This window comes from Bos taurus, chromosome 5, assembly GCF_002263795.3.
Source record: "Bos taurus isolate L1 Dominette 01449 registration number 42190680 breed Hereford chromosome 5, ARS-UCD2.0, whole genome shotgun sequence".
NCBI classification, from domain to species: Eukaryota; Metazoa; Chordata; class Mammalia; order Artiodactyla; family Bovidae; genus Bos; species Bos taurus.
In genome coordinates, this window is record NC_037332.1 from 97,954,147 (window position 1) to 97,977,644 (window position 23,498).

Here is a 23,498-nt window from a genome sequence, read left to right on the forward strand (position 1 = left end):
GTGCTCACAGAGCTCATCCAGCCAATAAATCCAGATCAAAAGAGGACGGTGCTCTGTGACAGGCAAACAATATGGGAGATTCGATGTCTCCTTGATGAGAAACCTTTTGTTTCTGTTAAAAATACAACCTTGAGAGAGAATACATATATTCTCAGATCCTTTGAGGATCTCAGATTGCCAGGCCAGCATTATCAGAGGGCTGGAAGTGAAGTGCACAGGGCCTGGGGGTGGCGTGGGGGAGAATTCTGTTTTATCTGCAGTAGAATCAACTCACCAGTGAGATCCTCATACACCATGAAGAAGCTCACGTTTGCAGAAAAAAGCGAGAGATGTCATCACTGACTCAATGAACATGTGTCTGAGCAAACTCAGGGAGATAGTGAAGAACAGGGAAGTCTGGTGTGCTACAGTCCATGGGGTCGCAAAGAGTCAGACACAACTGAACAACAGCAGCAAAACTTGTGAGGTAAGCATAAGACAAGATGTTCTATTTGCATGGCCCTTGGGCTTTGAACAACCAACTCTGTACAGGCTTCTACAGCCCCCAATTTTGTGGAACAGATGAATGACTTCGAATGGATTATCAACCACATTGCCAATGAATCTCGCTTCCTTAGCTGACTTTTTGGATTAAGGCCAAGGAAGGGATAAGCAGACAGGAAGTCTGGTAACTCAGGTTTTAGTGGAATTGTAGAAGTTTAAGAAAGCCAAAATGACTTCAATTTTTTTCTTTTAAAACTGAGGTGTCTATGGTTAAAACCAAAGCAGGGCGCTTAGCTTGTCTGATGGCATAAAGTAAGAAGCACACTGCCTTCTGCCAGCGAAGACACAACATTTGGCATTTAGAGAAGCTTCACCCTATCACCGAGCAAAATGCCTGGCACAGAGAGAGACGGGAGAATTTTGGAATGAGTGAATGATCTGAACCACACAGTTCAAGTAGGCAGCCTGACCCTTTCTGTTCTTCAGCTATATTTTATGTTAATGATGTTATTGTAAGTACTCTGGGCGGCTCAGCAATCAGCCCGCCATCAGGACTTATCTCCCTCCTTACATTGCTTGCCATTGTTCCCTCCACATGTCTCGGGCATGCCTCATTCTTTGAGGTGTAATTCCTGGAGAGCAACGACGGCATTTTCTACCCCCTGAATCCTCCGTTATACCTATGATTTCAAAGCAGACAGTGCCGCAGAACAGGGAGTGGCGGACTCTTTCTGTAAAAGGCCCATCAGTAAATATAATATTTCAGGCTTTGCGGGCCGTCCTGTGTCAGCTGTACCTCCTCAACCCCGCCAAAGCAGCCACAGACAATACTAAGTGAATGGCTGTGGCCGTGTGCCAATGAAACTTGACTTACAAAAACAGGCGGTGGCTGACTTGGCCCATAGGCCAGCGTTTCCAGTCCCTGGGCCTAAGGAAACAAACGCGCTGGAAAGAACCCTGGATGAAGCTCGAGGCTGAATGCTTGACGTGCCCGCAGCTCAGTTTCTCCATCTGTAAAAGATGCTTCTAGCTTTGAAGTCAATGAGTTGTAAGAGTGGTTTCCAATATTACACTGAAAACAAAACATTACCCTTGTTACCCTTCCTCAATTCATGGCACTCACGGCCAGTACCAGTCTTTGGCTCTGAAATACATCAGTGAGACGCAGGCCAGTAAAACTTTGGTGGGCTAAGAAAATGCTAGAAAGGTGGACAGATGCTCTCACCTCCCCCAAGTAATCCTTTCCTGAAGATAATAGAAAATAGCACAGAAAGAAGCAACTTGCTCAGCATCGCACACACCACTGGCTCTTCAGTTTAAAAAAAAAAAAAAAACAACCCAGGAGGGAAAGATACATGTGTACTTATAGCTGATTCACATTATTGTATGGCAGAAACCAAAGCAGCACTGTAAAGCAATTATCCCCTAATTAAAAATAAATTAAACAGAATCCAGGAATCTTCTCATTCTATCCCACAAATGCCAGCCATTCCAACTTGTTAAACTCAGTAACATCCTTCTTATTCTTTGAAAAATAAACACCACCTTTCAAAATAAGCTACATGTTCTATTTCAATTGATGTAATTTGTGGTTTGTATTTAAACTGTCAACTACCTCCTAGATGAATATTTACTGAATATTTTAGTTTTTCCACCAGGTAAATACCTAAGCAAACCATCACAACTTGCATGTAATCTCTTAAGTGTATGATGCGTCCCTATTTTGGAGAGATTAAAACATGAGAAAACTGAACTGAAAAATTCAGTTTTTAACAAACCTGGATTCTGGAGTTTACATTTCTATGTGAAACCTAGAACAAATATACTGGGGCTTATCTTGCTTTGGAGTTTTCTCCATCTGGAATGACCTCTTTTCCCTCTAATCTCTACTTGTTCATATTCTAAGCATTCATCTAAGCCCAGCCAAAAGCCAGCTCCCCCGTGAAGGCCTCCTGACACCCCTGCTCTGACCTCTTACAGCATTTAATGGGAGTCCCTGGAAGGTACCATGAGCTGCAGTTGTAGTCATTTGTCTTCAGCTCTTTCGCAACAAAGATCGTGTCTTACAATCTCCTTGAACACCCAACCCCTATGAATGCAGAGCAGCGCCATAAACACAGAAGGTGTCCAAAGGCATATCCCCAGGACTGTCTGAGTGGACAAGACCTTACCTTTTCATCCACAGTCACAAGTACTGTTCTTACCCATATCCTCCAGCTACAGTCTCTGTCAGTGTGACACAGCAGCAGGTTTGGTGCCCTCTCAGCTCAGATGGCCAGTGCAAGTTCGATGCATGAAGCAGGGCACTCAAAGCTGGTGCTCTGGGACAACCCAGAGGGATGGGGTGGGGGGGGGTCAGGATGGAGGGGACATATGTATACCTGTGGCCAATTCATGTTGATGTACAGCAAAAACCATCACAATATTGTAATTATCTTCTCAAAATAAATAAATAAAAAAAAAAAGCATAAGGAGCTAAGTTTTCTCACCTAAAAGCTGCTTTATAGAGATCTGAAGGGCTTTTATGACTGTTCAGTAATGAAAGGACTTTACATTGTACATAAGAATCACCCAATGAATTCAACTGCCAATAAAAGAATAAATTCCACAAGGATGTGAGCTGTCCAAGAAGATACCAAAATGGGGTGGAGAGACAGGGAGCTCCCAAATGAAACAAAGGAGCCTGGAATTATGATGGGTTCTATTCAGAGGGTCACAGGATTAAGACTAAATATTAGACCATAGATTTCCCTCTTGTTTCACCCTTCAGAAACACTGCCTTTTGATTATATTAGCTAATCCTGGATTTGGTCATATTACTGAACACGGACATATGGAGATTATGAAATCTGGGAATATACCAACAGAGTAGAGCGATTTTTAAGACAGCCATATTAAAAAATTTCTAGACCTACTAAACAAGGGAAAAACAGCTCTAAGTCAAAACAATTTAACTTGACACATGGGGCTTATCTTGGATTCCTAAGAAGTCTGTGGCGAAGACAGCATTACAGAGGAGGTGACAAGACAAATGTGATTAGGAAGTTGGGGGGATGGTGCTAGCAAGGGCTGCCCTGCAGCCACATCGTCCAGCCACTACGTGGCCTCCACTTCTCTGCGCTCAGTTTCCTCCATCGTTTCCCCCGTAAATGATCCCTTCCATACAAAATGAATTCAGCAATGACTAGCTCCTTTTGCAGAGCAGTCCTGAAACAAGTAGCAAGTACCCTCAGAATGTTCAGAACTGCAGTACAGACCATGCAAGAAAAAAAGACAAACACGGCAGATACAGACAAGAAGGGGATGCCTGGAAAGCTCAAAGCAGGTCATTTATATTATTCACAGGAATACACTGACCCCATCCTCTTCCTCCAACTATATGGGAAACGCACATGCTTTGCAGAATAAGCAAAGCTACATTAACCCCTGTTCTTTCTTTTCACAGTTTTTTTTTTTCTTTCTCCATCATTAAAAAAACTTTATGTAAAGGTAGACAGAACACTAATGTAAATCTCTGTGCATCCAATACCCAGCCATATGGCCCTTGGGTCATAACTAACCTTATTTTACCCACAGAAGGAAATGGCAACCCACTCCAGTATTCCTGCCTGGGAAATCCCATAGACAGAGGAGCCTGGTGGGCTACGGTCCATGGGATTGCAGAGTTGGACATGACTTAGCAAATGAACCACCACAACTATGCATTCCTCTCTTCCAGCCCTGTGGGATGCTTTTGAATCACATTCCAAGCATAGACCATTTCACTTTTCATAGTTTTTTTTTTTTTTTCTTTTTGAAACATGTAAGTCATAGCTCTTTGTTTTCTTGATTCAACATTCTTGATGTAACTTATTTATAGTGGTAAAATTGAGGTGATACCAGAGGTGCCCTTGGGGCCAGAGAAAAATTTAGAAACAAATGACTCCAATAAAAAAGAGACAGCGAGTCAAGACAGAGGTAAAGTAGCCTTAGGACCTGTGTTATCATGATGTTATGAGCCCTGCTTCCTCCTGTGGTTCAGCTGGATCTCAGTCCTACAGCATCAGGTCAAGGAGGCAGGAGAATGCCTCACGTTTCCCTGAACAGTCTGACCTCTCTCCTGCCTCCATGTCTCTCTTGCACTGTTCTTTAGTTGCTAAGCTGTGTCTGACTCTTTGCGACCCCCTGGACTGTAGCCCGCCAGGCTCCTCTATCCATGGGATTTCCCATGCAAAAATACTGGAGTGGGTTGCCATTTTCTCCTCCAGGGGAATCTTCCTGACCTAGGGATCAAACCCATGTCTCCTGTGTCTCCAGCACTGTCAGGCAGATTCTTTACCACTGAGCCACCAGGTTAGCCGGTCCTCCCGTTACTGGACCCATAACCACTTTCAACTTCGAGCTATCTTCCTTCCTCAATTCCTCCAGTCAAAATGCTCCTTATTGGGACTTTTCTGGTGGTCCAGTGGCTAAGATTCCACACTCCCAATGCAAGGGGCCTGGGTTCCATCCTTGGTGGGGGAACCAGATCCCACATGCCACAACTAAGAGTTTGCATTCCACAACTAAGATCCAGCGCAGTCAAATAAGTAAAATATTAAAAACCTTTCTCTCTGCATTGCATCCACACCACACAATAGGTACTCAATAAATACTTGTGCTTTGACTGAATGGGGCAGAGGGCTTATCTCCTTCTGTCTTATACCTTAGTGGTTTTCACACCTGTCTCTTAGAGTAAATTTTAAATCCCCGAGGAAGTAATTGTGTTTAATCAGCTCTGTGTCCTCTATGTCCTAATGAGTTTATCTGCACACAGTAGGTGCTCAAAAAGTGTCTCGTGACCAGAGAGAAGCTCTAGGAAAAGCCCTAACTTTGCCAAGAGGTGAGAGGATTATAAAAGCTTCTGGAGAATGACTTCATGTAAATTATGGGCACATGAGCAGAAATACCACATGGTGATTTTTTTCACTGGTTTCTCATCTTAGGGAAACAAATTTGGGCTTGTCATCATCAAAGGAAAAGAATTCGGGCGTGGCTTCCTCTGTCCAAATGACCGAACAACACCCTAATCCTACTTTTCTCTCCTGCCTCTTCCCAAGGTGAAGGCTACATGGAGTTACTGCCCAGAGGATGGAAATCCAGGCCCGAATCTGAGACAGAGGTCCTCTGTGCTGTGCCTGCTCATTAATTAGCCACTGGAAACTCCGGGACAGAGCCATTAACATGCTCATAAACCTTTGATTTTAAATGTTTTTGCTTAGCCACAGTCGTAACATGACTCCCCTTTGTAAGCTGGTCGGAGGACATTTGTTTCTTCACATTTCTGAGGCTCATTAACTCCGGCAGCCCAGCGCCTCATTAACTAGCCCATTTAGGGAATTTCGTCTCCTGCTGGCAAAGCCTCCCTCCCCCTGGCCTCCCAGAGCCTCTGGAGGGCACCTAATTGGGACGGCGTGGGGGCTCCTGGGAGGGCGGGGGGCTCACCCACCTGCTATCCTCCCGATGGGCACGGCGTGCTCCTCGGGCGGTGAGACGGAGACCATGATGTGGTTCATGTAGGCCAGGTCCTCCCGATGCGAGAGGTTGATGGGCTTCCCTTCCCGGTGCAGCCCGTCCTCGGAGAGCCGCGGCTGCTTGAAATCCACGGAGTGTCGGGGGTTCAGGATCAGAGGGTGCATGATTGGGCTGGGCATCAACTGGATGACCCGCGTGCCCTCCTGCCGGGGGCTGGAGGGCCTCGGGTGGGGCTCGGATGACGGTGGGCAGTGGTTGTTCTCCATGGGAGACACTGACAGCGGGTAGGGCTCCTGGTGGTTGTTCTCCTGGTGGAGCCTCGGTCCCTGGGCCCTCTCGGCTGGGGAGAGGCGGCGGATCATGTTGTCCAGGGGGGACCGGAGGGGCCGCTGCTCGGGGTCGGGAGAAGGCCGGTGGTTTGTTGTGATGGGCGACCTGGAACGGTGCAACAGTTCAATGGTGGGAGGGTTCTGGTGTACGTTCTCGGCCGACGGCCTTGAGGTCCTCTGGACACCGTTATCTGTGGGGAAGAGGGAAGGACAGTCAGAGACCCTGATGGATGCTCAGGGGAGGGAACCCCACAGCAGTCCTAAAGGTGACAAGCATGGAGCACGCACAGGTGTAGGAAGACCCTTTTCCCCCAGATGTGGGGTCTTCTTCCCCGCTTAAAAAAACATTAAATTGTACATACTTGAAATTCTTTTCCTGCCCCTGGAGAAGCTAAGAATGTCTACAAGTATTCCATTTATCACCCATTCGTCGCTTATAAACACAAGGAAGCCACACACTCATTCTTTATTCATTCTTTATCTTTTTGTTACTTGACTCTTTAGTGTGGTTTTTCAGGGCCCTTGAGGGTCTCGAGAGAGAGGCTTTCACCAACTTACATTTTCATAACCCAATTTTCATATTCTCTGCTTCCAGGAGTTGTTGCTATTAATGATAAAGATGATGAAAATAAAGCAATTACTGTATATTCTATGGATTGGATTATATTGTTTAAAATTACAACACACCCTGGTGACTCAGATGGTAAAGAATCTGCCTGCAATGCAAGAGACCCCAGGTTTGACCCCTGGATCAGGAAGATCCCCTACAGAAGGGAATGGCAACCCATTCCAGTATTCTTTCCTGGAGAATTCCATGGTTAGAAGAGCCTGGGGGACTACAGTTCATGGAGTCACAACGCATCGGACACAACTGAAGCCACTAATACTTTCACACAAGTAGAGGATGCTACCATTACTCTTGTTTATAACAGGAGAGAAAAATGGAGGCATAAAGAAGTTGAGCAGGGACTTCCCTGGTAGTCCAGTGGTTAAGAATCTGCCTTGCGCATTGAAACATGTAAAATATCATGTATGAAACGAGATGCCAGTCCAGGTTCGATGCACGATACTGGATGCTTGGGGCTAGTGCACTGGGACGACCCAGAGGGAGGGTATGGGGAGGGAGGAGGGAGGAGGGTTCAGGATGGGGAACACATGTATACCTGTGGTGGATTCATTTTGATATTTGGCAAAACTAATACAATATTGTAAAGTTTAAAAATTAAATAAAATTAAAAAAAAAAAAAAAAGAATCTGCCTTGCAATGAAGGGGAGAAGGATTTGATCCCTGTCAGGGAACTATGATTCCGCATATCACCAGGCAACTAAGCCCGCACGGTCTATAGCCCATGGACCACAAGTTGAGAGCCCGAGCACGCACGGCAAAAGATCCCACATGATGCAATGAAGATCTTGTGTGCCCCAACTAAGACTGACACAGTCAAATAAACAAATATTCTTAAATAAAAAGTTAAGCAATTTGCCCAAGGTCACCCAGCCAGACAGACTCCAGTCAGATTCTATAGCCTTATATGTCCATTACAGCGTCTACCTCTCTGCTATGTAGAAACTGGGGGCAGCGGGGGGCAGCGGGGGGTGGGAGGGGGTCATATTAAACCCTGCTCTGAGCAGGCACAGTGGGCCTGATTTACAGAATGACAGTCTTGCACTTTAAAGAAGATCTAGGAGCATGTTGTTTCTGAATGCACAGTCCCTACAAATGGTCAGACAGGTAGAGTAAAGGAGGAAGAGTGGACCCCTGATGATAGATGACTCCACCCTATCCCACCGGAACTCTCCAGCTGGAGACGTTTGAGCAAAGACAACATCAGGAGTGTACACAGCTCAGTGGCAGAAGTAGCTCCATGGGCTGGGATGAGGGAGGGACCAGAAAACACATGGCTTTAGGAGGCCCTGTTCTTAACAGGGTCAGAAGTGCAGACATCTGCCTACAGACACGGAGCTTTCTCCAGAGTCCCCCACTCATCTCAGTGAGGTTTCTCTGGCCACATCTATTCCCAGAGCTGTTTCACCAAAAGCATGCATATACCTGCAGGTCCTTGTTCTGGTCAAAGACTTGTCCATGGTTCTAAGTAAAGCAAGACAAAGTCATCTCCTTTCACCATGACGTCAGTATCTATATGAAGAACATATAAAGGGGATCTGGGAATCTGATAGGGTTAGCACACAAGAGTCAAAGGTGATGGTTTCTTAACACAGGGATAACAGGAAAATGGGGACTCCACTAGATCTCACCAATCATATGAGATGGTGAACAAAAGGAATATTGTTCATGATCGTCTGCCTGAAAGCAAAGGGCTTACTTTGTAATCACTATATAACATGCTGCTATGAAAGTGCTTAATCACTGGACTGGCTTCCCAGGTGGTTCAGTGGTGGTTCAGCCTGCAACGCAGGAGATGCCAGAAATACAGGTTTGATCCCTGGGTCAGGAAGATCCCTTGGAGGAAGAAATGGCAACCCACTCCAATATTTTTCCCTGGAGAATCCCATGGGCAGAGAAGCCTGGCAGGCTACAGTCCATAAAGTCACAAAGAGTTGGACATGGTTAAGGGTCCACACAATCATTGAAATAGCTACCAATAGAAGACTGATTTAACAAATGAGAGTCTCTCTCTAAATGATGAAGGATACACAGCTATAAAATGGAATGAGGAGTACCTTGATGTTGTGCTAAGGACCAGTCTCCAGGCTCTATGGTTAGATAAGTAAAGTACGGTGAAGTACTACGGTATGCTATCATTTTTCTCCTCATAAAGAGGATTCCAGTTTCAATAATGGCAGAGTGACTTGTAGCAGACTAACTTTCCTGTGTGTCTGGATAAAATGTATTTATAAAAGTTACTGAGAGACTTCCTTGGTGGTTCAGTGGTTAAGACTCAGTGCTTCCAGTGCAGGGGGTATGGATTCAATCCCTGGTCAGGGAACTAAGATCCCACATGCTTTGAGGTGTGGCCAAAAAAAAAAAGTTATTGAGGGGATTTTAGTCTTGCAAGAAAGGAACTGTCCAGAGTGAGATCCAAATTTATACAGCTTTCACCCAGACAGTAAAGAATCTACCTGCAATGTGGGAGAACTGGGTTTGATGCCTGGGTTGGGAAGATCCCCTGGAGAAGGGAATAGCTACCCACTCAGCAGTATTCTGGCCTGGAGAATTCCATGGACAGAGGAGCCTGGTGGGCTACAGTCTTATGGGTTGAAAAGAATCGGACGTGACTCAGTGACTCACTTTTTCACCCAGAGTGACCTCCCCAGTCCATGTAGTCTGGGGCAGCTAGAAAAAGAACAGAAAGTTGCTTGAGATGCCAGGGAGTAGAGTATGAATCTACCAGAAGGGGGAAAAAAAAAAAAAAACAACCTGAGTGAGAAAATTTCCATAAAGAAGGGAGCCTCAGAAGGAGTAGCCACTAACGGGCACATAAAATTCTCCCAAATCCTTAACACGTGCTCCCGAACAGCAATGTGCAGGGGAAACTCCAAGGAGCTCAATGAAAGGGAACGGCTGTATGGTTTAAAGACATGAGCAGAAATTTCAGCTGCTGGTCACAGTACTAGAGGTAGAGTTCAGAGTTGGAGATCTATCAAGGAAGACTCTGAAAACACCTCAGGCTATTTATTACCCCAGAATGGTCATACCTTTGGAGTAAGGACTAGTGCTCTAGGAAAAAGGGATCTGCCTGAGGACTTAAGGTAAAACTGAAGTAGATGTTCCCTAGCCAATTATAAGATCTAGCCTCCACAAAACCAAAGTGATCAGCCAGTTATTTAACTGCCTGCTAGCAGAAAAATCAACACTCTTCAGGGGAATATAACATAATCCAGAGTCTCTATAACTAATATTAAGTATCCACTAAAGATTTCCTAGACATGTAAAGAAACATAAAAATATGACCCATATTCAAGAGGGAAGGCAGGCAATAGAAATAGACTCAGATAATCTAGATACTGGAAGGAGCAAATAAGAACTTTAAAGTAGCTATTATAAATAAGTTCAAGTACTTAAAGATGATGGTGGTAATGACTGATAACAGATGAAGATCATCAGAAGAGAAAAGGAAACTCTCAAAACAGGTTTTTGAACTGAAAAATACAGTACTTGAAATACTGGACTGGACAGACTTAGCAGATGGGAGATGGGTTAGCAAATATGAAAACAGATCAATAAAGATTAAAGACAAAGAAATAGATCTTCAGAGACCTGTGGCAACAGTATGAAATGGTCTAAAAGAGATGTAATTGGAGTTCAAGAAAGTGAGAATTTTTTTTTTTTTTTAATGGAGGAGGGTTTTTACCTCCCACCAACACATTGGACAGGGAGGCCTGGTGTGCTGCGATTCATGGGGTTGCAAGGAGTTGGACACGACTGAACCGAACTGAACACATTCTTAAAAACTGTATTATTTTAAAGCAAATTAGAGATTCTGATGGTGGTGGTTTAGTTGCTAAGTTGTGTTTGAGTCTTGTGACTCTATGGACTGTAGCCTGCCAGGCTCCTCTGTCCATGGGATTTCCTAGGCAAGAACACTGGAGTAGATTGCCATTTCTTTCTCCAGGGGATCTTCCCTACCCAGGGATTGAACCCACATCTCCTGCATTGGCAGGCAGATTCTTTACCACTGAGCCACCAGGGAAGCCCCAGAAATTCTGATATCCTACCCTAAATACTTATGTGCTCATCTAAGAAAATGAGATGATTTTCCTGCACAGTCACTGTAACATTGTCAAACAAGGAAAAACAAAGAATGAGGCAAAAAAAAAAAAAGAAGAAGAAGAAGAAATAATGGCCAAACTGTCCTCAATTTGTTAACAGCAGCAGCAATAGACAAACTTAAAGATCCAAGAAGCTCAGCAAATTCCAAATAGGATAAATACAAAGAAAGCCACATCCAGGCACACAAACTGCTGAAAACCAAAAATAAACAGAAAATTTTGAAAGCAACCAGAGAGAAAATACACAGGGGGAAAGTTATACTAACTATGGCTCACTTCTTTTTTAAACACCTAGAAAGAGAGTGTGCAAGCGTGTGCACAAGAAAAATAAGGACAGACTTCCCTGGTGGTGCAGTAGCTAAGACTCTCTGCTCCCAAGGCAGGGGGCCTGAATTTGATCCCTGGTCAGGGAACTAGACCCCACATGCTGCAACCAAAGAGTGTGCATGCCTCAGCTAAGACCCAGTGCTGCCAAATAAATAGATAATAAAAAACAAAATATTAGAAAAGATATGGCTGGAGACCTATAGATTGAAAGAGACTCAAGAAACACGTCAACTGTTTGCAATGAACAAACAGATCCTTGCTTAGATTGTGATTCAAACCAACTGTAAAAACATTTATGCAATAGCTGGAAAAATGTGACATTAAGAAAATAGCTGATGATACTGAGGAACTATTAGTTTTCAGGTGATATGATGGCTCAGTGGTTATGATTTTATAAAGGAATTAAAGTGCTTAATCAACCTTGCAAGGGTACAGGCTGGGATGACAAGTCCTAACTTCCTCACTTTAATCTCAGTGCAGACAAAAGCTTACAGGACACTGATTAGCCCAGGGAGTTAACTTTAATGGCTGAAATTATTAGTATGACAGAAATGACCTGCAATCATCTGGGAATGAGGCAAATTTTTCTTTTCATAGCTAATATAGATCTCAATTCTGCATCCACAAAAATGAATTTCTCTTTTGTCCACGTCACAGAATATCATCAGTGTAAGCAATATTTAAGACAGTTACATTTTGAAGTTTCATATATTTTATTCTAAATGCCATTTATAGAATGTCTCCCTTTCCTTAAAAGCTTATTAAGGTTTAAAAATACTTAAGGATGATGAAGACCATGTACCGAGAAATCCTATTTCCTGAATCCATTTCCTGTCTTACAAATTTCAAAATGGACACAGGCTTTGGCCAGCAGCCTGGTTACCTGCAGGTTTTCTTTGATGTCGCAGGCGTCAAGGCTCAGTGGATGGGTGTGCACTTGGGGCAAGCCTTAGGAAGTCTGGGAGGACTATGAGAGGAAGAACTTTTCATGCCAAGGGTAAAAGAGGAACTGATGTAATGTCCTGGAGAGATTTCACTCTCTGTTCCTGCCCAGATTTTGGGAACAATGAGGGAGGGAGACAGTGCTCTGGCTTATCCAACTCTGATGTTACTTTTGACTCAGGATCTGGGCAGAAACAGGACTTGGATGGGCTTGATTTATTTATTTCTCTGCAGACACCACTGAAAGAGGAAGTACTTGATGAAGTTGATAACATTAACTGTGGAGAACTGGAACAGAGGGTATTTAATTCCAGGCTCCTGGTGGTCTGGGTACAAGCACTGTCAAGGCTGAAAGGTCTGCAATGAGCCCTTCCAAGCTTTGTTTCAGTTTGCAAAAAGCACGCGCCCACGTATGGAGAGGGCTCTGATGTTGCTACCCTGCTGCCTCTGTTATTATAAGTTGGCAGCAGGGTATGGAAACTTATGAGACCAGAGCCGCCAGGCAGAGAAGCTCCGGACACAGGAAATGCACTCAGCGGACAGTGGGTGCATTAAATCCCCTAGATGTAGGAGTCTTCTGTCTAAAACAAGAAGATGTTTTTTTGGTCTGGCCTTGATGTCTGGGTTTGTTCTTGGTGAACTGCCCAGCTGGAAAACTGGGAAATTATCCACATTGCCCTTGGTCTGAAGGTCTTGATACAGTAGGGAAACGTACAAGGAAGAGAGAGGAAAGGCCACATACAATTTGTCACTTGGGATTTAGAAAGCGGGTGGGGTGCGGTGGGGCAGGGAATGTAGCTGGGACTGGTAGGGGACCTCCTTCTGGTGGAAAGTACTTTCTGACCCCAAACTTTTCTCCTTGTAGACCTCTTCTAGACACAAATAACCCCTTCTTCCCACTACCAAAAAGCCCCCAGTAAGGTAGGACCTTAAATGTGATGGTCACAAAAAGAAGTCTGATTTCTTTTCTCATCCTTTTTCCTTTTATTTATTAGTAAAGTTTCTCTACTTAAAATTCATCAAAATTCAACCCCATTTAATCACACTGGGCTTCCTTGGTGGCTCAGATGGTAAAGAATCTGCCTGCGATGCAGGAGACCCAGGTTTGATCCCTGGGTGGAGAAGATCCTCTGGAGAAGGAAATGCCTACCCACTCCGGTATTCTTGCCTGGAGAACTGCATGGACAGTCCATGCAGTCCCAAAGAGTCCGATGTGACTGAGTGACTAACACTTTCCACTTATTCACATTATGTAATGAATAACTGCTGCTGCTGCTGCTGCTAAGTCGCTTCAGTCATGTCCGACTCTGTGCGACCCCATAGATGGCAGCCCACCAGGCTCCCCCGTCCCTAGGATTCTCCAGGCAAGAACACTGGAGTGGGTTGCCATTTCCTTCTCCAATGCATGAAAGTGAAAAGTGAAAGTGAAGTCACTCAGTCGTGTCCGACTCTTCTCGACCCCATGGACTGCAGCCTACCGGGCTCCTCCATCCATGGGATTTTCTAGGCAAGAGTAATGGAGTGGGGTGCCATTGCCTTCTCCAATAAATAACTAGTAGACCTTAAAAACAAAGCAAAACTGCCTTTGGTTAAACTCTTGGTTTTTGACTAGGAAATTTCCAAGGTAGAGAAGAGGCTAAGGTCAAGTTATATCTCCTGCACCAGGATCACATCTCCCTGTTGTGTTATCCCTAAGGCTATGGATGATGATAAGAGCCATTGGTCAGGGAGATACAAATCAACAGGCCCAGCAGGTAACTCTCACTCATCATCCTCAGTACACTGGGATCCAGATTTTTTTCTCACTGAAAACACCATTTCCCAGCTGTTTTGTAAAAGAGTAGCAGAAACCATGTGTGATATAAAGACCTACACAAAAATTAAAGACTCTAGGTCTTGAGATGGAATTGAAAATAGATTTCATACATATAGTCAGGCTCTGTCACTTCTGTTATGAGTTGATTTGTGCTCCCCACCCCCAAATTCATGTGTTGAAGTCACCACCCCCTAGAACTCCAGAAAGATCTTATTTGGGAAAAGGGTCATTGCAGATATATTTAGGTAAGAGAAGGTCATACTGGAGTAGGGGGCCCCTTATTCTGACATGACTGCTGCCCCCCTGAATAGGGGAGGCTGGACACAGACATGCACACGCTGCATGACCAGAGAGGTATGTTTTGTCACAGTCCTTATGATACGAACTGCAGCAAAGACCTTTCGGCGATGCCAACCATATGTGTGGTAGTCTTTCAGATGTACAGTATATGAAGAGTAAGGAAACGTGGTCCTGGCTCTCAAGGGTATCATAGTTTCATGGAGAAGGCAGACATGGCAAAACAGCAACAAAAGCCTACAGGTGCTGAATGAAGAATCAAGAGACACAGGAGGTAAGCCACGCAAGACCCATAAGCCAAGGATCTCCAAAAATTGCTGGCAAACCACCAGATGCTGGGAGAGACATAGCACAGATATCCCCCCAGCTTCAGAAGGGACCCATCCTGCTGAGACCTTGCTCTTGGACTTCCAGCCTCTAGAACTATGAGGCAACGCAATTCTGTTGTTCAAGCCATCCAGCGTGTGGCAGCCCTAGAGACTATGCCCGCTATCGCCTTTCCAAGACGTTCAGCTAAGACTTCCCACCGACTCTGTGCCTGCCCATTTCAGTGTTCCCATTTCACTCAACTCCTCTGTCACATTCAGCGGTCACTGAATTCCCCTGTAGGCCCCAAGAAGAAAACTGCCCTTGCTTGGAGTGTAGGATTCACACAGGTCCGAGGTCAAACACAGTAAATCCTCTGGAAGTGTCTAGAATTTTATAATCATTTGGTGAAAGGGATTGAAAGAAAATAAACATGGGAATTCCCTGGCTGTCCAGTGGTTAGGACTCTGCGCTCTCACTGCTGAGGGCACAGGTTTGATCCCTGGTCGGGGAACTAAGATCACACAAGCTCTGTGTTGCAGCCAAAAACTAAAAAGGAAACAAAACAGGGGACATGTAGGGCTCTGAGGCTTAATCTTCATCAATGTGTGCAGATGGCCTCCAAAGGGCCACCGCTGTTGGCGGTTCAGTGCAGACAGCGTGGGCAAGTCCACAGCAGCCATAGAGGAGGCTTTGTGCTCCTGGCTGGACACTGGCTCTGCTCTTCGCAGGGGGTGCAGAGGAGTTTCCCTCAGTCTCAAGAAAGCCCCACAAGAGAAGTGAATGGAGAAATCAAGCAATCAGGCTGCAGATGAGCCAAGTGGCCATTTGGAGGTAAACACTGTGAGCCATTTACAGGGAGGGGGTAAGGTAGCACGAAGGTCAGAGGGGAAAGAGCAAGATGACGTCATCAGAGGACTTCCTTCTCTGGAGGTGAACCCAGTGCCCCGCTAGCTCCCTTGTGTGAGCGCCTGCTAAGTTGCTTCAGTCATGTCCAACTCTTTGCGACCCCATGGACTGTAGCCCACCAGGCTCCTCTGTTCATGGGATTCTCCAGGTAAGAACACTGGAGTGGATTGCCATGCCCTCCTCCTGGGGATTTTCCCAACTCAGGGACTGAACCTTTGTCTCTTATCTCTCCTGCATTGGCAGGCAGTTTCTTTACCACTAGCGTCACCTGGGAAGTCCTCTGAGTCCTTATCTCAAAGAAATCAGGTGGCATTTCCCAAGGGGTAAGAGAAGGGACTGATGTTGAAGCTGAAACTCCAATACTTTGGCCACCTGATGGGAAGAGCTGACTCATTGGAAAAGACCCTGATGCTGGGAAAGGTTGAAGGCAGGAGGAGAAGGGGACGACAGAGGATGAAATGGTTGGATGGCATCACTGACTCAATGGACATGAGTTTGAGTAAACTCTGGGAGTTGGTGATGGACAGGGAGGCCTGGCGTGCTGCGGTCCATGGGGTGGCAAAGAGTCAGACACGATTGCGTGACTGAACTGAACTGAAGAGGAAGTCTCCTGAACACTTCCTGGTTACCTAGGGAGAATTATTCCTGTGTATTAAGGATCTCTGGACCCTAAAACATTTAGCTCAATATAGCAAGCTAGCCTCTGGATTAAGTATAGCCTCCACACCCCTGGAGGACAGAGGAGGCAGGGAAGGGGCATGGGTCCCCCTCAGCAGGAGGCTGATGATACAGATGGATGAAAAGCAGTTCTGTGCACCACCCAGGGTCTCCGCGAGGTCCCATCACAACCTCATTCTGCATCAGGGACCGGGCCAAGGGTGAAAGGTCATGCTGCCCTGGGCTATGACACATAAGAGGCAAAGCAGGAAGAGGTGGCCCTGGAGAGGAAAGCGGGGTAAGGAAGAGAGGAATGAAGCTTAGTGCAGAGGAAAGTGTAAACTGGTGCTTGGATACTCTGACACCGGGGACAACATTAAGTCCTGGTGGGACCTTGTTACCTCTCCTGGACTCCACAGTCACAGGGATGAAAGGGTAGCATAAAATGGTGACTGTCAGAGCTGAGGGTGAGAGGAGACGGACAGATTAATAGAAAGATTCCAAAGGTTCGTGGGGAACCTATCATGTGTGAGGTACACAAAGAGTAGGCATCACTTATTTTCAAAACAGCCTGTGTTCTCGATTAAGGCTGGAACTTTAAATGCATTTCCCCATACAAGTCCTGGTATAGATGGCACCTGGTTAACCCATGAGGAAGTCCTAGGATAATGGTGTGGGCAGGGAACAGGCCTTTCCTATGTCTGGATGCAGAAACCTGGTGTTTGCACAAAGTACATGTTGTTGCAATAAAGGGAATGGTTAAGAAAATTGGAATCGGAATAGCATAGGGAACTGTAATCAATATTTTGTGATAACCTATAAGGGAAAAGAATTGGAAAATATATATATATAGATAGATAGATACATCTATGTCTGCCTGTCTGTCTGTCTATGGGAGATTTTTGTCCTGTTAAGTCCATTTATCCTGGGGCAGTCAATGATCCAAATGGGTTAATTCAGTCCAATTTAGTATGAGGTTTTAACATCATTAACTGAAGACATACACTAGGGTCTCAAAAGTTACCTCTGACTTTTTTTGGTTTACATATGACAGCTTCAAGTATAGATGGTCCCAGACATATGACGGATTGACTTAGCAATTTTTTGACTTTACAGTGGTGGGAGAGTGATACTCATTAGGTGGAAATGACACTTCAAAATTTTGAATTTCAGTCTTTTTCCGGGGCTAGTGATGTACAGGAGAATACTCCTGTGGTGCTGGGTGGTGGCAGTGAGAACCGCTCTCAGTCAGCCTCGTGATCACGAGGGTAAACAGCTGATGCCACCCTGCACCCAGATGACCATTCTGATTTTCACTTGCAGTACAGTGTTCAATAAATTACATGAGATAGTCGACACTTTATCATCATCATTAAATCTTTTGGCTGCACTGCATGGCATGTGTGATCTTAGTTCCCTGAGCAGGGATTGAACCCATGGTCCCTGCATTGGAAGAACCGAGTCCTAACCACCGGACCACCAGGGAAGTCTCAACACTTTATTATCAGACAGACTTTGCATTAGATGATTTTGCCCAACTGCAGGCTAATATAAGTGTTCCTAGCACGTTTAAGATAGGCTAGGCTAAGCCATGCTGTTTGACAAGCTAGGAGTAGTAAATGCATTTTCACCTTAGGATATTTTCAGCTTAAAGATGCATTTATCAGGCTATTATCATGCATTTATCACCCCCATCCTAAGTCTGAGAAGATCTATATTGTGAAACAGGAACATTATAAGCAGGAGTGCTGGGACCTGCCAGTCTTTTGTACCCCATTCAGAGAATCTGTCTTAGCATCCTAATCTCCATAATTTTTCTACTCATTGTTTAATCATTTGTGCTATTTTCAGGGTACTTGCAAATACACAAAAAACCAATAAAAACATTATTCCGGTCAGCTCATCGATATTGCTGTGAAATGAACACAGGCGCTGGAGCCAAGCGGGCCTGGGGTTAAGTCGAGCTTTGCCACTTGGTAGCTACGTGATTTGGAGGCAGGCTACTTTATCACTGGTAGCCTCGACTGTCTCATCTATAAAGTGGAAATAATATTACCCTCTTCATAGGGTGGTCGTGAGGATTAAATGATTTAAACATGGAAAAGCTTACATGCTTAAAAGGACCTGGCATACAATAAGAACCCAATAAATGTTAACTATTATTTTGGGATTATGAAGTAGATTCATATACCTCATCTCCTTTAATTATCTCATTAAAATTGTAGAAGAATTCCTTCCTCCAAAGCAGTCTTTGGGCAGCTGGATTTGATGGGTGAAGTCGAGGGGAGGAAAGTGGGATAATGTTTCCCTCAGTAAAACAGACATGTAAATAAAATTTCTGTGGTCTATCCCAGAATACAAGTCACTCTCCCCACCCTACACAAAGAAATGATTTCTCTGTATTATCTGGGCCATGACCATGGGCTAGCTGGGAGGAGAACTGAGAATGGCAGCACATTGACACCTAAAATTTCCCGTCCTCACTTCCAGTTTCCACATTCACCCGGTGGCAAGGGGCTGCCTCAGAGCAGAGTTTTCACCTTAGAACCTGGTGGCAAGGAGCTGCCCCAGAGCAGAGTTTTCACCTTAGAACCTGGTGGCAAGGAGCTGCCCCAGAGCAGAGTTTTCACCTTAGAACCTGGTGGCAAGGAGCTGCCCCAGAGCAGAGTTTTCACCTTAGAACCTGGTGGCAAGGAGCTGCCCCAGAGCAGAGTTTTCACCTTAGAACCGTGCTGACGGCTGCAGAAAGCAGTGACAGCACAACAGGTGCAAACAGTTTCAAACTCAAGTGATGAAAAATCACCTCCCAGTCTCTCAGATGGGAGCACAGGAGAGGGTGGGACTGAAGGGCTGACATTATAGGAGGGTCCCCCAAAGAGGTAGTGAGATGGGCATATTTGAGAAACATAGATCCTGTTCTTTCTCCCTGGAAGCTTGTGCACATCCAGTCCAACATGGGTGGCTTTGCAGAGCTGATCTCATTCAGAGACCAGCCCGGATTAGAAGCATATTTTAATCACTCAATGAGCTTTTAGGGAATCACTCATTCAAGCAGTTCTAATACCAAAGGACCAGTGGCAATCCAGTGTATATTTTGGGACAAAGCTTATCTCCTTAAATATTCCATCAGAGCCCAAAGTCACTGCTTTCAGAACCCAAAGTATCAAAAGTTAATCATAACTGTAACAAAACAAATGTATTTTTATAAGCATTTGTAGGGGCTTCCCTGGTAGCTTAGTCGGTAAAGAATCTGCCTGCAGTGCAGGAGAGCCAGGTTTGATCCCTGGGTAGGGAAGATTCCTTGGAGAAGGAAATGGCAACCCACTCCAGTATTCCTGCTTGGAAAATCCTAGGGTCAGAGGAGCCTTTTGGGCTACAGTCCATGATGTCCCAAGAGTTGGACACAACTTAGCAACTAAATAACCATCATCACGACCATTTGTGGGTCTGAATTTTCTAAAGACGTTGTGCCTCCTGGTTTTGGTGAAATATGTAGCCTCCTGCCTGCATAGCTATCTGTTGTTGTTCAGTCGCTCAGTTGTGTCCCACTCTTGTGATCCCATAGAGTGTAGCCGGGCAGGTTCCTCTGTCTACAGGATTCTCCAGGCAAGAATATTAGAGTGCGTTGCCATTTCCTTCTCCAGGGGATCTTCCCAACCCAGGGATTGAACTCACATCTCCTGCATTGGTAGGCAGGTTCTTTACCCCACATAGCTATACCCCACATTGCTATCTAACTTACACCTAACTCATCTCATGCAGATAAAATGGGTCACCCACCAAAGAAAAGCAATCTACTTAAAATGAGGTTTTCATCATGAAACAAGTGAATGACGCTACTCTTGGTCTGACTACTAAGAGGGGTAATATTATCAAAAGTTCTTGATAAGATGAGATAAACGAGAATTGATGCTCAGCATTTCTGAGCATCACCAGACAGGACATTGTTGTGTTTTTCTGGATTTTAGTCGCTCATGACTCTGAAGGTAGAGAACGTGTCTTATTCATCTTCGTATCACCCAGGGAGACTCAGTCCTTAGGACTTGAGAGTTCTTAAGATCTGAGACCATTTGGTTGAATTTCCTGTCTTGTAACTGGGGTGAGTGACAGAAATGAGAAACTGAGCCCTTATGACTGTTACAGCAGGAGAGAGGATTAGAACCTGGTTTCCTGATGGCCAGGTCCCATTCTTTAGAACATTATTTCTAAGCTGACCATGTGTCTAGAGTCTCATTTCAGTGGTGTAAGTGTCTGGGTACAGATGAAAAGTTATATAGTTATCTTACTTTTATAATAGTGCCTTCCCCAGCCCTTCCATAGCTATGTAAGAGTGAAAATGTTAGTCCCTCAGTCATGCCTGACTCGTTGCGACCTCCATGAACTGTAGCCCACCACGCTCCTCTGTCTATGGGATTCTCCAGGCAAGAATACTGGAGTCATTCCCTTCTCCAGAGGATCTTTCCAACCCAGGGATCGAACCTGGGTCTCCCACACTGCAGGCAGATTCTTTACCATCTGAGCCACCAGGGAAGCTGAGTAACTAAGTAAGGGAAGAGAAGAATGCTGGTTCTCCTAGACGAAGGTGGTAATTTGAGTACTGCTTAGGCCCAAGTTATAACACAGTTGTAGAACAGTGTACATCGCAGAGACAATGAATGTTTACAGAATGAAAGATCTGAATTCATAGGTCACCTTTCTCTCCCATCAGAGCCTCTGAGCTAACAGTGACCTCCTGGCTTGGCACTGCCATGTGGATGCTAGTACAGAAGGCGAGACTGCAGTGTAATGTACTCACTTGGGGTATCTGCAAGGAACTGTTGCTGGGATAAACAAGATACGCTTGTCCTGTGATATAAATTCCCGCTGTGAAATCATGAATGTCTGAATTGGTCAAGTCGATGGCAGTGATGAGGTGAAGACCCTGGGGGAGGTGGGGTGGAGGAGTGAATAAAGCTTTGTGTTTCCATGTCTCTGCATGCCTCACGGTGCCAGCCTGTTGAGGGGCTGAGTTGATTCTCTCTGGAGTGTCCTGTTTTTTCATTCTCAGCTCTGTGTCAAGTCAACAGCAACACACTTTTACATTGTTCTGTAACCCCAATTATGTAACACAAATCATTAGGGATGTAATATTGGATGCTTATAATTTCACTTTACAAACTTTCTCCCCCGCAAGATCAGATCTTTCTGTATGTGAACACATGCCCATATTAATGTGTTACCAGTTTTCCCTGGTGGCTCAGACGGTAAAGTGTCTGCCTGCAACATGCGAGACCCAGGTTTGATGCCTAGGTCGCGAAGATCCCCTGGAGAAGGGAATGGCAACCCACTTCAGTAGTCTTGCCTGGAGAATTCTTTAGACAGAGGAGCCTGGGGCGGGGGGGGCTACAGTCCATGGGGTGGCAATGAGTCAGATATGACTGAGCAACTAACAGTTTTCCTTTCATTCATGATATAACAGTATTGATCCTAGGGCCAACTCATGTTAAGCTGGATATATATTTTTTTTGATGGAAAAGAAAGGAAAGGTGGTTGGAGGTAGGGATCTTGTACACATCATTCACCTCTCCAGTTGGTCCCTTTCTGTCGCCAAATCCACCCATACATCTGGAGTTCTGGGGGCCGGCAGGCGCCTCATATCACCTTGTGGCTAGTACAGCTCTTCTCACGTGATCCCATCTGACACAGACCTAGGCTCCTTTCTGTGTGTCCACCTGCTTATGTGAGAGCAGGTGGAGGAGCAGGGCAGGTAGCACGATCATGATTCCTGGCCAACAGCTTGAAGGAACCATCTCTGAGAAGGGGCTACTTTTAAGGGCAGGTCTGAAGCAGAGCTATCTGGTCCACAGGGCGATTGATCAGCCCTTGACCTTGGCCTCCTTAGCTCCATCTTTTTACCTGCTGAGCTCACTACTGCCAACAGCACAGCACTTGAGGGCATGGCTCACTAGGGCATGTTTGGTAGTGCATTTGTATTTTCTTGGTGGGAGACGGGCTCAGAGAGGGGCTGGCGTTCCCTACCGAGTGGCTCCTGCCAATGAGAACAACAAACACACCTGCTCAGGAGTCAGGTCAGGCCGAGGGGAGGAGGGAGTTGTCATGAGGCGAGGCCATCGGCCACCAATCACAGCTGAGGATAAAAAGGGGAAGAGAAATTCCAAATAGGAATTTTCCTTTTTATAAATAATGAGAAAAAGAGAGAGAAAACCGACAAAAGGACAAAGAGAAAACAAATAAAAGACAACCCCGCCCCCAGCTGGATTTCCCAGGTGGCACTAATGGTAAAGAACCTGCCTGCAATGCAGGAGGCGTAAGAGACGAGGGTTCAATCCCTGGGTTGGGAAGATCCCCTGGAGAAGGGAACGGCAACTCACTCCAGTATTCTTGCCTGGAGAATCCCCATGGACAGAGGAGCCTGGTGGGCTATAGTCCATGGGGTCGCAGGGTCACAACTGAAGTGACCAGCACGCATGCACCACCCCCAACAAGCCATCACACACATTTTGTATTTGAAGACGCAGCCTACATACTCTGCTTCTTGCCCTAATATCAAGCTTCAGTAAACTCACCTCCTGTTCTCTGGAGTAGCTATTGGCTACTATGCAAATGTATAGGGCAGGAAGGGTAAAAGAGCAGAGAAACCAAACTGGGATTGAGAGGCAGCAGGTAAATTCAGCAAAGGTAACGCTGGGGGAAGACAGGCTGAGAGGCACAGGCAGGGAGCCTGCAAGAAGCACAGGTTTATTCTCCATCACGGAGGCGAGGGAACCCACTGTGAAATGCCTGGCACACGAAAGAGATGCCGGTCAGGTCGCCTGGAGCCAGGCTCTGTTTGGTGAAGTGTTAATTAAGAAAACACATAACTTCTCATTTTTTAATTTGCCAACAATGAAACAAAAATAGTGCTGCTCTGGGGGATGCTCCATCAGTTTAAGGAAATGCCTCTAGAAAAACAAACAAAAAACACAGGGTTTTAGGCCCCTCATAATCTGGTCTGAAGGATACATTTAAAAGAATTACTTTGGTTTCCAATTCAGGCAGAAAGATGTGGAGGAAATGCTCCCAGGAGGCCTGATACATTGCAGTTTAACAGAACAGGGAGCAGAGGAAGATTTTTTACACCCTATTTTTGTCCCCAAACACCTGCTGTGGAACTCTGTCTGGGGCCACAATTCAATTCTGGTCTTTTGTTCTGTTTTCTACCAGTAATT

The 23,498-nt window shown here is 45.3% G+C and overlaps 1 protein-coding gene across 6 annotated transcripts in view; it reads right to left on the reverse strand.

Annotated features, from left to right (window-relative positions):
• Positions 1 to 23,498, reverse strand: part of ETV6 (ETS variant transcription factor 6) — a 288,749-nt gene that overhangs the window by 17,420 nt on the left and 247,831 nt on the right. For all 6 annotated transcript variants that reach the window (XM_024991435.2, XM_024991434.2, XM_059886153.1 and 3 more), the window contains 1 exon segment: positions 5,951 to 6,496. In XM_024991435.2, the coding sequence (XP_024847203.1) occupies positions 5,951 to 6,496 (546 nt within the window).